This window comes from Salvia splendens, chromosome 16 (assembly GCF_004379255.2).
Source record: "Salvia splendens isolate huo1 chromosome 16, SspV2, whole genome shotgun sequence".
Taxonomy (NCBI): domain Eukaryota; kingdom Viridiplantae; phylum Streptophyta; class Magnoliopsida; order Lamiales; family Lamiaceae; genus Salvia; species Salvia splendens.
The window spans coordinates 9,006,328-9,021,661 of NC_056047.1; the positions used below are offsets into that span (position 1 = coordinate 9,006,328).

Here is a 15,334-nt window from a genome sequence, read left to right on the forward strand (position 1 = left end):
ACCAAACTAGTTTTAAACACTAAACGCCAAACACATCATTATATAATAATGTGGAGTTCATTACAACTTTATTTGTAGTTCATTATAGGGAATTCTAAGATTTAAAAACAATGACATTATCATGCATAATTTAGAAATCTGAAGTACATTATATGTTTATTATTAGTTCATTATAATGAACTTCATGTTATCATATAATGATGTTGTTCGGCGTTTAAGGTTTAAGAGTGGTTCGGTATTGATCACAATCCTATATATATATATATATATATATATATATAGTTTCCAGAACTAGTATTTGGGTAAAACCGTCTAACTAACCCGGGCTTCTTCTTGAGCTGGGCTGAGCTGGGCGAGAGAGAGTAATCTGATGTGGACCTGGGCTCAGTTTCTTCGAGCCTTACTGCAATGCTGCTAAACCACTTCAAATACTAAATGAATCACTAGCTATATAATTATGCTTTGGTATTTCTATATTAGAATATAAAATTGTGTTGGGTTACAAACCTATCCTACATCGGATGAGTGAGAGAAGTTGGAAGGTGTATATAATTCCTTTTCAACCCTAATTAGTTTGAGGCCTTTTGGGAGTGACCCAAAAACAAATCCGTGCGGCCTTAACCCAAAGCGGACAATATCAAACTAATGTTGCAGTCGACGATCCTAACAAGTGGTATCAGAGCCCAGGTGGCTATGGGTTGTGCCTAGATGAGCCCTGGTTAGGGTCGGGCCCTGAAGGACTCGGGTTAGAGTCGGGCCTAGGATGACCCAGGGGCCAGGGTTGGAACGACCCATGTTTGTGTCGACTGCGTTCCCGATGTGGTCTCGGTTTGAGGGGAGGTTTGTTGGGTTACAAACCTATCCCACATCAGATGAGTGAGAGAAGTTGGAAGGTGTATATAATTCCTGTCCAACTCCAATTAGTTTGAGGCCTTTTGGGAGTGACCCAAAAATAAATCCGTGCGGACTTGATCCAAAGCAGACAATATCAAACTAATGTTGCAGTCGACGATCCTAACAAATTGCAACTAAAATTTCAAGGAAGAAATTAATTGCTACTAGTCTTAAAATATTGAGTGATGAACTATTCCAGCTTGATAAGTGCCGACATTAGGCACGTGACACCCCGTGAACAACAAACCTTGTGGTTCTCATTTTTTTTAATCTTTCAAAGAAATCAAATACTCCTTTAGTCTCATAATTAAATGTGAAACACTTGGGATCGGCACGAAATTTTATATGGTGTTGGTTTTGTGAGTGAAAGAAGAGAATAAAGTAAGAAATAAAAAATAGATATAAAATTATTTCCATTTTAAAAAATATTTTATTTTTAATAAAACAATAAAAAAGAAAAAGGTTTCATTTTTAATAGGACAAGAGGGAGTACTAGTATATAATTCATGCTTTGTGCATGAGCCATATTAGGTTTGACGACCCTAGTTTTTCGACCACTTTTAATTCGAGATTAAGACCTAAATTCATCACGTAATATTTTTTTGTTATTATTAGATTATTACTTGTAGGGGAAACATCAAAAGAAATTCAAATATTTCTTTATTTGAATATCATGCAATTTTCGCCTTTCTAAACCCTGTATTAGGATTTGATCAATAAAATTTTGCATATGACTGTTGCCTTTTCTTGTCGCGTGTAAGTATTATTTTATGATACCAACAGCCCATGTAGATTTTTTTTGTGTTAGTTATAGACATTTTCTAAGTGATGGACCCCCTCTATTAATCCTCATAAGCCGAAACAATCATGTGAATGGGAATGAGATTTTTTTATTATTCTATTATCTAGTAAATTAGTTAATTAATATGTATTCTGTGTATAATAGATTTAGTTTTCGTGAATAAGACGACGTTAGCATTTATCCGAATTAGTATTTGTTATCCTGATCATGAAAACGTTGTGAATAGTAACACAAATTTTAATTATTATGGAAATGAAAAATCCATTATATGAAGAAATATTACTTTTAGAGAAATGTTTTTCAATTTTATTCTTGGGGGCATGTTTTTTAGATTTCCTGTGAAGAGATATAGTTTTAGAGTTTCAACTTAATTTCAGTTGTCGATTTTTTTAATACAACGTCATTTTGTATTTTTGTTGATCATCAAACTCTTTTATAGTTAGATTTTTAACAAACAAATAACGGTGAACATGGACAAAATTATGAGAGTGCTACTCATGAATGATACTCAGTAAAATACTAGTACTGCATAACATAACTATTGGAGATCGGAGGTGCACACCTGAACTCTACGATAGTGATATTGTCCGTTTTGGGCAAAACTCGGTTTTACTCTTAGGGTACTCCTCAAAAGGCCTCGTACTAATAGAGTTGGGATATCCATATATATGGTTGCAATTTTCATTCTCTAATGTGGGATATTGTTTGCCCCCACAATAACCTTTGTCAGTATATGACATCCTATTTAAAAATTACTAGTACTATTATTTAATTTGTTTAAATTTTAAAAAGTTTTGAAACCCAAATATAACAATTATCTGTAATTGTTGTTGTGTTAGTTCTAGCGCTCTTGCTGTTTAATTTTCTGGAATTGTGCATCTATAGCTATACATTTTAATTACTACCTTCTATTAATTCTTGAATTGATATTACAACTGCCTTCTAAAATGTAAGAAACGCCTGCACCTTTTGATTACAATTAAGATGTAGTACAAAAACAAATAGAATAGGGGCATCAAGCTAGATCGAATCATTTGTCAGTATTATGAGCGTGTCTATCCTCTTCCAGAAAAAATGAATTGAACGTTATCCAGTCAAAACGAATGTGTATGTCTCATTCAAGAATGATCATTGAAATTTAACATTTATCACTCTATTCCTCATTCATTTCTTCTACCTCACGTGAATTATATATTATTACAACGAGATAGTACTATATCTATAGTCTATAGACATATACTATGACTCAAATAAAAACATAGACAAATGAGATATCCATACATTAATAGCACCACAAAAGATAACCAATAAAGCGCAACGTACAACACATCCAAGCAGTAGTAGTATCACATTAGCAAGCTCCTAATAATGGCGGCTTGGGCGCTGTCGGCCTCCGTGGATTGAAGAAGCCCTGACAATCGATGGCTGAGATCATCCACCTCTTGGTGCAGATTCCTAATGTAGTTGCACGTCTCCTGCAACACCTTCGACGCCGATGCCTGCATTCCATATTAATGTTCCATTCACCTTCAATTTCACAATTAAAAAAAAAAGTTAACCTTTTGTGATCGGCGGCTGCGGATTTCAGGGATGAGCTGTTGTAATTTGGAGACGAGATCGGCGATCTGATCGTCGGTTATACGAGAAGGTCCTGACTGCCTCGACCGTTGCCTTCTGCTAGACATTGTGGTGGTGTTGGTAATGAGTGGTGCGTGTGAGAATGGAGTTTTTATTTTTTGGAGTTTGAGAGAGAGATAAGGGAGGGAAATGGGGCTTAAATGGTGGAGGGAAGGATGAGTGTTGAGAGACAAGTTATGGAGAGAAATATTTGGAGACTGGATATTGCAACATTAAAAGTGATTGTGTTGGACTCCTTTAAGACAACTGCATGCTCCCCCTACTCCTTATTCACACCCATCTCAAATTATTATTAATGTCCATCTCAACTTTTCGTCTTCTTTTTTAATATTATTATTAATCTTCGTATTTCCGAATTAATTTTGTGATAAAATGATGTCTGAGTTTTTACTTTGATCAGCCTATTGAGTGTGAAATTTCTCATTTTACACAAATTTGAAGGTTGGGAACATTTATTCGGAGATGAAATGAGCATGAACAAATGCAAGAGTATATATTAAAGAATCAAAACCATCTAAGTTAGTCATGTCGACAATTTTGTTGTACATTAGATATGTGAGAGAGAGATATGCCCATACCTTGAGTCCAAGTGTGTTTCCCTAATTGGCAAACTAGGGTTAAGAATTGAGGTGGTTAGCGAATTTTGTGTCGGTCAAAGCATGAACTCCCATGTTATCTTATTACTACTAAACATACATGTGTTTCTCAAAATATAAAAAATTTATTTAAAAAATTTAAATATGTGTTTAATCGAGGCACATTAGTTACAATTAATGCGCATCTCCTGTTAAGTTAAGAAGAAAGTATGATGTCTCTTCGAGAGTTGTAATCAATGTGCATCTCATTCATATATAATGAAGTCTACCAATGAATTTTTCAAAAGTGAATTTTTTTTTGAAGAAGTCAAGCATGATAATCCATTCGAGAATGTTTATAAAGGGTGGAGTCATTGGATAGAAGCTCCACATTTTCATACCCTTATGTAATATTCAAATGATACGGCTTGATTACTTTTCTTATTTATAGTTTATACACAACATTGAACATACTAGATGGAAGTAGAACCCTCTTTATAATCTTCTCATTTATAATAATTAAATTAGCATAGTTTCACATTAATTACATGCTGCTGTAGTGCTGTGTCAATATATTATTTCGACAAGTAATATGTGCCACATATGATTTGATAGTCTAGTAAAAATCAATAAATTAGAACTCGATCCTTAAAGGTTTCTGCTGCAGATAAGTATAAATTGATGTAATGCTTTGATGGTCCAAAGTGAATTGTAGTACATATCGAGGCTGAAATTCTCCTATTAGATAAGTTCAACTTCATAAAGAATTTCTAACGTCTATTTTTAATCTCATATTTTCTTTTTACGTTTTAATATTTTTAGAACTTAATCGAGATAAATCATTAATAATCAGTCAAAATAGAACCTCTAGTTATTGATTCGGTTGCGGATTATATGGCAAGTTGGTCGTCGAGTCAGCATATATGATTGTATCTGCATGAGGAATCACCAATTAAGATATAGGATTTGTTATTGAGCAATCTTTTGAGAAATGCATATATTCAAGGTGGATAGACTATAATATTTTCTTCTTAGACTTTGCCCTCTCATGTAATAAAGATATACTACTAGCTTTTTTTAACTACTGTTTTGAGGAAAGCCTCTTAATTAGTAAGACAAAATCTGGGATTGTTGAATACCGAGACGCTACTTTTGATCAATGATAGTGTCGGCTGTGTAACACAACATATATGTAGCTAGTGTGTTAGTTCAATGAATATTGCTTAAGATATGCGATATGATGTATGTATGATTTTTATTTCTCAAAAAGCAAAACAGATTAGTAATTAATAATGATGCCACTTGGACTGTTTTAGAAAAAGATTGTTAAGATCACGTAAACAATACTCCCCCCGTTTCATAATAATGAAGACGTTTCTTTTTGGTACATAAATTAAGAAAAATTGTGTTAGGTGAGTTAAAGAAATGGAGAATAAAGTGGAAAATGAAAAAGGTAGAGAGATAAAGAGAGAAAAAAGTAAGAGAGTAGAGTAGGTGTGAAAAAATGTGTTGGCGTTTACTAAAAAGGGAAATGACTCTATTACTATTAAACGTATCAAAATGGCAAAATGACACTATTACTATAGAACGGAGGGAGTAGAATACATGATGCATGGCTACTAGCTAGTACTAGCATTCGATTTCGAATACATCCAAACAGTGGCGGATCCAGGAGTGGGTGACCGCCCCTCCCCGGCGACCATTTACCACGTATCCGGACATAAATTTTCCATGATCGCCCCCTCCGTCGGCTTCCGACATCGCTCGGAGGAAGAAAAAAATCACCCGGTGCCAGCAGTTTTATGTGAAATAAATTAGTTTTTTACAGTATTAGTAAATCTGGTTGTGGTGTAAGCCTATAAACATGGAAGAGATTAAAAAATTTGAACACAGAGAAACGGAGCAGTGTGGAGTGAGGAAGAACCATTTCGTGCTGTCAGCATGGTTATTTTGTACAGCCATCTTCCATATACGTATCCCTTTGTCTTGAGATGAACTCACAAGAAGAATTGATGGTTCACCATTTGCATATAAAGGTAATGAGAAATCCAGACAACGAATCCAGTCATTATGCCCTTTCAGTTCACAGGCACGGACAAACTGGAAACAGGTAAACACAATACATTCATTTTAGCAAAAGAAAAGTGCATACTAGAGCAGGAACATTAACTAAGATAATGCATTAGATGATACACACTTTTCCCGATCTCTCACCACTGTAGATGTGAATTTTGTTATCCAAACCACCCATGGCGAGAGCTAGGTGCCCACTGTTTCCAGACAAGAGCAACCATAGGTTTTCTACCAGCAACAATGGAATGCAAGCAACACAATTTGCATTCACCTGAGATATTCAAATAAATAATTATGAGAAATCAAATAGCAGATGATTAATTGCACCATACTAACTTCCACTACTATCCACATCAGTTGATATTTGACTATCACAACTGTACCACAGTCCACAGTAGAATGATAAATATAAGCATTCCAATTGAATATAATACCAATACAAAGCAAAATATAAGCTTTGTGGCCCGGAAGCGTTGTCAAAATTTGCGCAGTCTATCGAAAGGAAAACATTGTTAGTTGACACTAGCAATAGTCAATCAACTTGCAAAATGAAACAGTAGGGCAAAATTGCAGCAAAAACCTTGGGGCAAAATATGGCAACGGCGTTTTGGGCACCAAAGGAAATCAAATCACAGGCCCCCCACGAAACGTTGTGAACTAGTCTGTTTCATCCTGCTCCTATGAACGCTCTCTCCACTTCCACTGACATTTCTCCACCTTCAGCTCCCATTAACTCACGCAAATGTGTGTGTGAGAAAGAGGTTTTGAGGTGGACGGAGAAAGAAGAGGTTTAACAAGGCAACGGCAGAAGAGGAAAGATGATTGGAAATAGTAAATTGGGCTTTGAGCAGTTTCATATTTGGTCTTAAATGGTTATTTAGAGCACAGCTTAATTATATCTAACTATATGATTTTCACTTAATGAATACAAATTCTAAATAATTTAGCAAAAAATAAAAATTAATTTCATTATTCACAATGTACTTCTCCCTTCTCACTTTAAGTGAATCATTTCTTATTCGGCACAAGATTTTATACGTTTTTATTTTATAAGTTGAGTAGATAAGGAATAAAGTAAGAAATACGGTAAAGTAGAAATAATTATGTTTCTATTTCAGAAAATGTGTTAATTAGAATAAACATGTCTCATTTACTATATACTTGCATCTCCCTTTTTCTTTTCTTTCCTTCAATTTTCTCGAGGCCGCCCAAGGTGTCACGGTCGACACCGATCGGCCCTTCGCGTCTCCCACTTAGAAATATTTATGTCCTCGGATTTAGATATTTATTTCGCGAATTAATTAGTTAAGCTCCGAGGCTCAAGTCTTAATTATTTCTTGTCCAGAATAAAATAAATGGGTCTCAATCTTTTACTACTCCATTTAATTTCTCCATCCCAGAAGTGTCCCCATTCTTCAGCCAAACATTAAACTAATCAGCTGACCCAATATTTAGGACCCGATTTGAGATTATGACCCGATTTATGTTTTGACCCGCATAAGATCCGCAAATTTATCTTCGGAACCGGGAATTGAAAGTTGTGAAATTACCATCTTTTTATTTAATACTGGAATTAATGTAAAATTGAAAAATAAGTCAATTCTAATTTCCTACTATAGTACTGTATATTTTTAGAATACCAAACAACGGAGTGAATATTCCCATTTCCAATTCAACGGTCCGAATTCCACGTTTTGAAACGGAGCAATAGTAAATTTATATCTGTACACGTAGAGCTTAAAATCTCATTTCTACTAACGTTGAAGTTGAAGTAACATTTGTGTCCAAAGTAAAAAAAAAAAGAAAAAAGAATGCACTCTTTGAAATTAAAGTACCCTTGGTCCCAAATATTTGTGTCAACTAATCTATATTATTGTTAGCGTATTTTCAATTATTCGGCGGCCGCCCAAGGCGTTGTGTGCGACGCCGGTCGGCCACTTGCGCCCACAACTCTTTCGTTGACTCCTCATATTTTTCCTCCACGATATAGGATTTAATCCCAAGATTTAATTAAGCGCGTAACTCAATTTTACCAATTACTTTCCCCTGAATTAATTATTTCGGACTTGAGATAAACTTATTCGTCATTTGAATTATTCTGAAAATTAATCAAGTAATTCCAACGATTACATAAATGACCAGCCCAAAGATTTATTTATTTTCGGTCCAAGCTAATTAAAATCATAGCCCACCTTATATCCCCATTTAAAATTTGAGCCCAAATCAAAATATTAGGAAAGGCCCAACTTAAAAGTCAAGAGAAAAAAAAACTGAGTCCACCAAAAATTTACTCCCTTCTCCCTCTCGGTATTTCCGCCTCCCTCACTCTCCTTCTTCACAAATTCTCCAAGAGATCGGCAACCCTAACTCCGTCGCCTTCCTCTTCACGACTCCACGACGTCGCTGCTGTCCCAGCTCACCGGGTCAGCCCTCGCCAGCCACCGCCGCTTCTGTCTTCTTAGCGGAAATCGCCGCTGCAGCGAGAGGGGTGGTCACCGTCCGCCTTCGCTGCTGCTCAGTTATCGCTCGGAAAGCCCCGATTCACTGTTCGGAAGCCCCGAATCCAACCCGAACAGCCCCGATAAGATAAGTTCTTCACATTCTGTTATGTTCTTTCGCTGTTTTCGATTAATTGCAGAGGTGTGTATTCGCATATTGGTGTTCTCAATTGATTGAATTATTGCAAACAAGGGGTGATTCAATTGTTGATTGCTCGATTGTGTTATTGATTTAGCCTTTCGTGTGGGAGTGAGTTTGGCAGATTGAGTATTCTACACAATGAGTGGTATGTATGTTTGTGAGTGGAGGATGGAAGTGAGGAGCATCAAAGTATACCTTCTGTAGAAAAACTTGTGAATGGGTTGAAATGGACGGTCCTATGATTTGAAAAGAAAGTTGAATGAGAAATTTGGCAGCTCCTCGATGAGTTGTTGGTTGAGATCAATAATTGGAAATCAAAGGGAAAAGAATGGGTATTACCGTGAGTTGTGGTGGTAGAAACTTAAAAACCAACAGCTCCTCTATTCTCTCCCTCTCTCGGCTCTTCCTCTCTCTCTCTCTCAATTGCTTAGCTAGAAATTTGGAAATGGTGGTTGTGATAGGGTTAAAGGTAATCACCGTGAATTTGAGGGAGAATAAACAGGGCAATTAATTGGGATTAATACCCATAATTGGGTATTAAGGGGCAATAAGTAGCTGCAATTAAACGGTAAGGAATTGGAAAAGAAAGCTGCACCGATTTTTGCAGAAGTAATTTTACAGAAGAAAAGAGCAAATCCTTTTACGTGAATAAGAATGGAAGAGATTGGGCTCAAGAAGGATTAAGCATCTCCCACTTATTTATTTATTTGTTTTAGTTCAAAGGCCCAAAGCCAATTGTGAACAAACATTGGACTCCTTTATTATTTAAGATGCCCAAACGTATTATTTTATATCTTGCGTTCCAACTTTTATTAATTAAAGTTCACGGAAAACTTTAATTATGTTGTCTCGTTCCCAACAAAATTAAATCGCACCACGTAGTCGACATTCTAATACTTGGTGTTATTAAACACAACTTGGAGGCCTTGAGCCAAAGAGATTCACAGGGATAATAACAACACCAGCACCAGCACCAGGCAGTGAAAATCAATGGCTTATCCTCTCCAATATTCATCTGAAAATGCACTGGCCCTCTTGGGATCACAAACATCAGCCCCGTCCCACGAGTAGCTTCCCCTGTGGGCAGTGGGTGCGTGTGTGGAGGCCACTGGGGGCTATGTCGACTCGAGTCATGGAGTGTTCGGTGCTGGAAATGCAACAACATTGCCCTGTAACACACTTCACTTATATCTTAATGCCACAAAGCAACAAACATGTTCTCACAATGATTGAAATCATAAATCTTCATTTTACAAGATAGTACTAAAAAATTGCACTTTCAAGCATCACTCTTTAAAACTGATAAAAATCAATGTTGGTACCTTCAGCAAAATCTATAGCTACTTTTCCTAGAGAGAGCAAAACAATTACCTAAGAGTGGTGTACAATACAATACAATGATGGTATTCTGTGTGAATAAACACGATACATAATGAGCATAGAGGAGGAAACAGAACACATAACAATAACAGAATACACAATTCCCATGCCATGGTTCAAGATAAAATCAGTAGTGATAGGGGATTATACATCCTCAGAAGAATCATAAAATCTATCTACATCCATTGCGTACACTATTAAAATGAGAAATCAAAGAGGACAGAAAATAAATAAATAAAAATTATCCAAAGAGACAAGCCGAACAACAAATTGGTCGTGAAACGGCTTAATTCAGTGTGCGGTGGTGAGAATTAATTATTTGAAATTAAAGTACCATTGGTCCCAAATCATTGACGAGTCACGGGAGTATTAATTAATTAAAACACTTGAACATTAATTAAAACACTGGCTAGCATATATAGACGAATGTTTGCCGGTTTTGAATGGAAGAATGGGTATGAGGATGTGGAGCAAGACGGACTGTAACACTACTAAAAATGAGAGTAGTGGTTGGGTGAATGACTTGGATACAATTGCAATTCACAATTTACAAGCATTCTTCATCTTCATCACCCAAACTCTCAATCAAGCATTTTCTCAACCATGGAAGCAGTGTCTTCAGCTGGCGTCGAAGTTATTGTCCAAAAGCTGATCAACGTTGTTAGGGAAGAGTACTCTCTGTTTCGAGGTCTCAATGGAGATGCCCGAAAGCTGCAGGAGACTCTGGAGATGATTAGAGCCTACCTGGGTGATGCCGAGAAGAAATCCACCAGCCAAGCTGTCAAGATCTGGCTGAGGGAGCTGGAGGATGTGGCTTACGAGGCCGACAATGTCTTGGATGAATTCCAGTTTCACCGTCTCCTCAAAAAAATCAACAAATTGGAGACACCTAATCCCAAGGTACTATCATGCTTGCCATCTTGTAGTCGCATTTCACATCGCTATTAGATGGCTCATACCATCAAACGAATTAATGAGAATTTTGAGTCCAAGTACAAAAGGGCAACAGATCTTGGCCTTCAAAGCATGATTGTGAATGCACCTGATGTTGTTGCTGTTTCTACTTGCTATGAGACTGATTCGTTCAGTCATGATAGATTCTTTATTGGAAGAACAAATGATGTGCCTCATCTAGTTGACATGCTCACCCAGACCCACCCACAGGAAGAGGAACCGACTTTCTCCATCCTTGCTCTGTTGGGAATGGCGGGTATGGGGAAAAAACTACCTTGGCTAGGGAAGTCTTTAGTGATCCAAGGGTAGGGGCTCGATTCCCATCACTTATTTGGGTCCATGTTTCTCAAACTTTTGACCCAATTAGTCTTTTCCAGAAAATCCTTTCAACACTAACCCCTTCAGATACCGCCGCTTCAAGCAGCGCTCAATGCTCAAAATTATCTTCTTGTTCTTGACGACGTCTGGAATGAAGATGTTAGGGAATGGGAAGGCTTTATGAACTCCATGTCAGGAGTTACATCTGTTAAGGGAAATGCAATTATCATCACTACAAGAGATGAAAAGGTTGCTTCAACTGTCAAACCATTTCATTTTCATAAGGTAAATGGCTTATCAGATGATGATTGCTGGTACATAATCAAAGGAAAAGCTTTTGATGGAAATGGACAAGTTCCACCAGAATTTGAGACAATTGGAAAAGAGATTGTGAGAAAATGTCAGGGTTTTCCTTTAGCCGCCAATGTAGTTGGGGGCGTGCTGTGCCATAAGTCCGTAGAAGAGTGGCATTTGATCAATGAAAAAGGCCTTTCAAACTGCGAGGGTGGTGAAAATATCAGAAAGATACTAAAATTGAGCTTTGATTATATGTCTTCACCATCACTCAAAAAGTGTTTCGCGTATTGTTCGAATTTCCCCAAAGGTTATGGATTCAATAAGATAAAGTTGATTGAACTATGGATGGGAGAGGAGTTACTTCAACCAAGCCAAGGAGAAGATATGGAGTCTGTGGGAAACATATTTCTTAATGTTCTTCTACAAAACTCCTTGTTGGAAGTTTCATACAACAGTTTCTATGGAGGTCTTTGTTATGAGATGCATGATCTTGTGCATGATCTTGCATCGTCTGTATTGTTTAATAGTACAGATAGCAGGACCCCAGCTCGATGCATGTTTCTCGAAGAAGAATTAAGTCATATTCCAAAAGAGGTGGCAAAGCATTTGCTTACATTATTCTTGAAAGGTAAAACTTCTGGTATTATGTTTTCAGATTTCCAATCTCTGCATAATCTAACTATTGGTGAAATTGAAGAGCATCAGTTGCCCAATTCAATTAGGGAGTGTATACATTTGAGAAATCTTGATCTTTCAAATTCATCGATTAAAGACGTGCCGGAGCGGATTGGTGAACTCAGTCTCTTGCAAACGTTAAGAGCATCTACTAAAGACACGCCGGAGTTGTATGCTGATGATTCAAACAATTACTTGCGAATGGTAAGAGCATCATCTGGGAAGACACTGCCAAACACGTTGAAGAAGTTGGTTAACTTGAGGCATCTTTATTTTGGGTATGGTGTAGAGTTGCCTGGGGAAATTGGGAGATTAACTAATCTCCAAGCACTGCCTTACTTCTCAGTGGGCAAAGAGAAGGGCTATTATATTGAAGAACTTGGAACTTTGAGAAATCTCAAAGGAAAACTAACTATTCAATCTTGAGATGGTGCGTGACAAGGAAGAGGCCCTGAAAGCCAATTTGTTTCAGAAGCAACACTTGTCTGAAATGCAGTTTCAATGGGGAGAGAATTGTTCGGGTGACAGAAATGATGAGAGTGTGTTGGAAGGTCTCAGACCTCATGCAAATCTGAAGAGGTTGATCATTCAAGGATACAAAAGGCAAAAGGTTTCAAACATGGTTGCTGGGTGAACCTCGAGGCTCTTGCTTACCACCACTTCATAACTTGGTTGAGATATTTCTCCATTGGTGCTCAGATTGTGAGGAAATAACATTCGGCCACTTGCCAAATTTAGGGAAGCTCAGTATAAGGGAATTAAAGAGTTTGAAATCATTAGATGGGCTGGAGAACCTCAATTCTCTGATGGCGTTGACTATAGAAAACTGTACAAATCTGAAGTCGATTGGGAATCCAAGATGCGGAGAGGAAGGAACCCTCTTTCATCTGAGCATTGTAGGTTGCGGAGAACTGATGGAATTACCAAGTCAAATGCTAGAGTTGTGGGCCCCTACAATTCAGTCTGTTGGACTGGGAAAATTAAGGAGTGTACAGAATCTACCAATGCTAATTGACTGCCTCGCTAGGTCATTTACTCATCTCAGAAGATTGGCAATCACAGGTGTTCCTAAATTGATGTCTGCGGGAAGTGTTGAGAGTTGGGATTTAGGTAGCTTGAAGTATTTAACACTAGATGTGAGTGTGGAGTGGTCAAACGGGAGTAGTGTTGCCATTAATGACACTGTGAATGGCATATTAGAAGGGTGTTGCAATTCACTTAAGCAGTTAACATTGATAGGGGTGGAAAGTTGGGAGTGTCTGCCTCAATCAATTCAACATCTCACTTCTCTTCGGGATTTAAGATTAGAAAATATAGGGATAGAAGAATTGCCGCAATGGTTTGACAAACTCTCATTTCTACTTTCTTTACATCTAGATGGCTGCACAAAGCTTAGGCGTCTGCACTCTGTGGATGCACTAAAGCCCCTCATTAAATTTCATTTTTTCACGATTAGCAATTGTCCGAAACTAAGTATTGATTCGGAGTTGCTCAACCATCCCGATTTCGTAATCAAGGTTGATGGCAATCCCATTTGAATCCATATCAAAGGTAGTATGATGTTTCGTATTGTGTTGATAAAAAAAGGTGACTTGCTCCTCTCATCACTTGACACTTGACAACACTTTCTTGTGCAGGCCTTGTTGGATCACTACTGCAGAAAGTCTGCAAGCTGCCCAAACAGAGGTAGTACATCATAACAGTCAAGTATTTTGGATGAATGATAGATTTGTTTAGCATTTTTTTCATGATCATGAAAACTAAGTGAAATTGGTGTTTTGTATTTTGTGGTTAGACTTTTCAATTACAGTTGGATTGTGTTATTTTGTGAATAGTTCAATGGAAGCTGAGCGTAGTTTAAGTAAGCTCGTTCAATATCTGTATTTAGTGTTCGATTCAGATTGCTTTCGTTATGGATTTAAGCTGTTTGATTTTGCTATTGATTCATTGCATTGCCCGTCTCTCTCCCGTTAAATATATATCGTCTCTTAACTTTTGTGCAAACTTGACAACCAGGTTGAAGGCATCATCAAAATTCGTGCAGATCCAGAATACAAAGCAGGGGTTTTCAAGCTATACGTTGTTTTTGCACTTGATTTGCTCATGTCACCCTTTTGTTTAAACCTTTCGCTTCTCATGTGCCTAAAAATCGTTTTCGCCAATCAAATTTGTTAAGTGCTGTTGTGACTGTACTAGTGTGCTCTTCTGATATGCTTGTAAACTTGTGTGTTTGGTCAATCATGCATCAGTTTCCAGGACTTGGAATCAGCAGTGAGATTGCTAGCTAGGACCCGAAAGGTAAAAAATAGCGAAGAAAAATGATCTTGTTCTAGTTTTGTCGTTTCGTTCTTTATGAAAGTTGATGATATACTCCATCATATATGGTTGTCTGAATCAGATTGAATTGAGAAGGAAAAAGATGGGTAAACTTTCAGTTGAGTGGTGATTTGGAGAAGAAGATGGATGTCTTGCAAACATGCCATTTCTGAGGTGTTGATTTTCTTTCATCGTGTTGATTTTGATTTTCTAGTTTGATGTCCAGAGAAAGAAGCCTTATTTTCTTAAGAGCATCCGCAACGGTGGCGCTGCTCGCCACCGCTGTCCGCGCCGCTGGCACGGACGCCACCCGCCGCCGCTGCGCTCGCACCGTGCCAGCGAGCAGCTGACGTGGCGCGCCCTCATTCGTCAAAGGCATAGCCGTTGGGTTTAAATAATTTTTTTTTAAAAAAAAATCGGTTTTTAATTAAAAAAAATCGATAAAAAATAAAAAAAAAATTCACTTCCCAAAAAAATTATATCCGTTTATAACCGTTTTTTCCCACTTTTTAATTTTTTTTTTAATTTTTTTTACCCCAAAAATACACACTTTCATCTATAAATACCCCCAATTTCACTCCCAAAAATTCACATCAAACTACACAATTCTCATCATCATTCTCTCATCTCCATTCTCATCTTCAATCTCTCATATCCATTTTCATCTTCATTCTCTCATACCATACAACATCACTATGTCCGGCCAAGGCGATAACCCTACGGGCTCCCACGGTTGGAACCCCGAATGGTTAGGTTCACAACTGTTTCCTAG

General features: G+C 37.4%; 3 protein-coding genes across 3 annotated transcripts; 2 read left to right on the forward strand and 1 right to left on the reverse strand.

The window, feature by feature from the left end:
* Positions 1-3,042: 3,042 nt before the first annotated feature.
* LOC121771210 (transcription factor PRE6-like) lies at positions 3,043-3,381 on the reverse strand. Its single transcript, XM_042167986.1, has 2 exons — positions 3,256-3,381; positions 3,043-3,195 (listed from the first exon to the last, which is right to left on the reverse strand). The coding sequence occupies exons 1-2, from the start codon at positions 3,379-3,381 to the stop codon at positions 3,043-3,045; spliced, it is 279 nt and encodes a 92-aa protein (XP_042023920.1).
* Positions 3,382-8,058: 4,677 nt separating this feature from the next.
* On the forward strand, positions 8,059-14,504 carry LOC121772615 (putative disease resistance protein RGA3). The gene is made up of 3 exons (XM_042169787.1): positions 8,059-13,797; positions 13,884-13,932; positions 14,263-14,504. Exon 1 carries the CDS (start codon positions 11,455-11,457, stop codon positions 12,670-12,672), a length of 1,218 nt encoding a protein of 405 aa, XP_042025721.1. The 5' UTR covers positions 8,059-11,454; the 3' UTR covers positions 12,673-13,797; positions 13,884-13,932; positions 14,263-14,504.
* On the forward strand, positions 12,674-13,784 carry LOC121770144. Its single transcript, XM_042166935.1, has 2 exons — positions 12,674-12,797; positions 12,946-13,784. The coding sequence occupies exons 1-2, from the start codon at positions 12,674-12,676 to the stop codon at positions 13,782-13,784; spliced, it is 963 nt and encodes a 320-aa protein (XP_042022869.1).
* Positions 14,505-15,334: the final 830 nt, after the last annotated feature.

Bases quoted from the DNA above. Each gene is read 5' to 3' on its own strand.
- LOC121771210 (XM_042167986.1), bottom strand. From the start codon at position 3,381: ATGTCTAGCAGAAGGCAACGGTCGAGGCAGTCAGGACCTTCTCGTATA. The intron at 3,196-3,255 runs GTTAACTTTTTT...TATGGAATGCAG, and splicing joins GCAGCCGCCGATCACAAAAG to GCATCGGCGTCGAAGGTGTT.
- LOC121772615 (XM_042169787.1), top strand. From the start codon at position 11,455: ATGAACTCCATGTCAGGAGTTACATCTGTTAAGGGAAATGCAATTATC.
- LOC121770144 (XM_042166935.1), top strand. From the start codon at position 12,674: ATGGTGCGTGACAAGGAAGAGGCCCTGAAAGCCAATTTGTTTCAGAAG. The intron at 12,798-12,945 runs GTCTCAGACCTC...ATTGGTGCTCAG, and splicing joins TGATGAGAGTGTGTTGGAAG to ATTGTGAGGAAATAACATTC.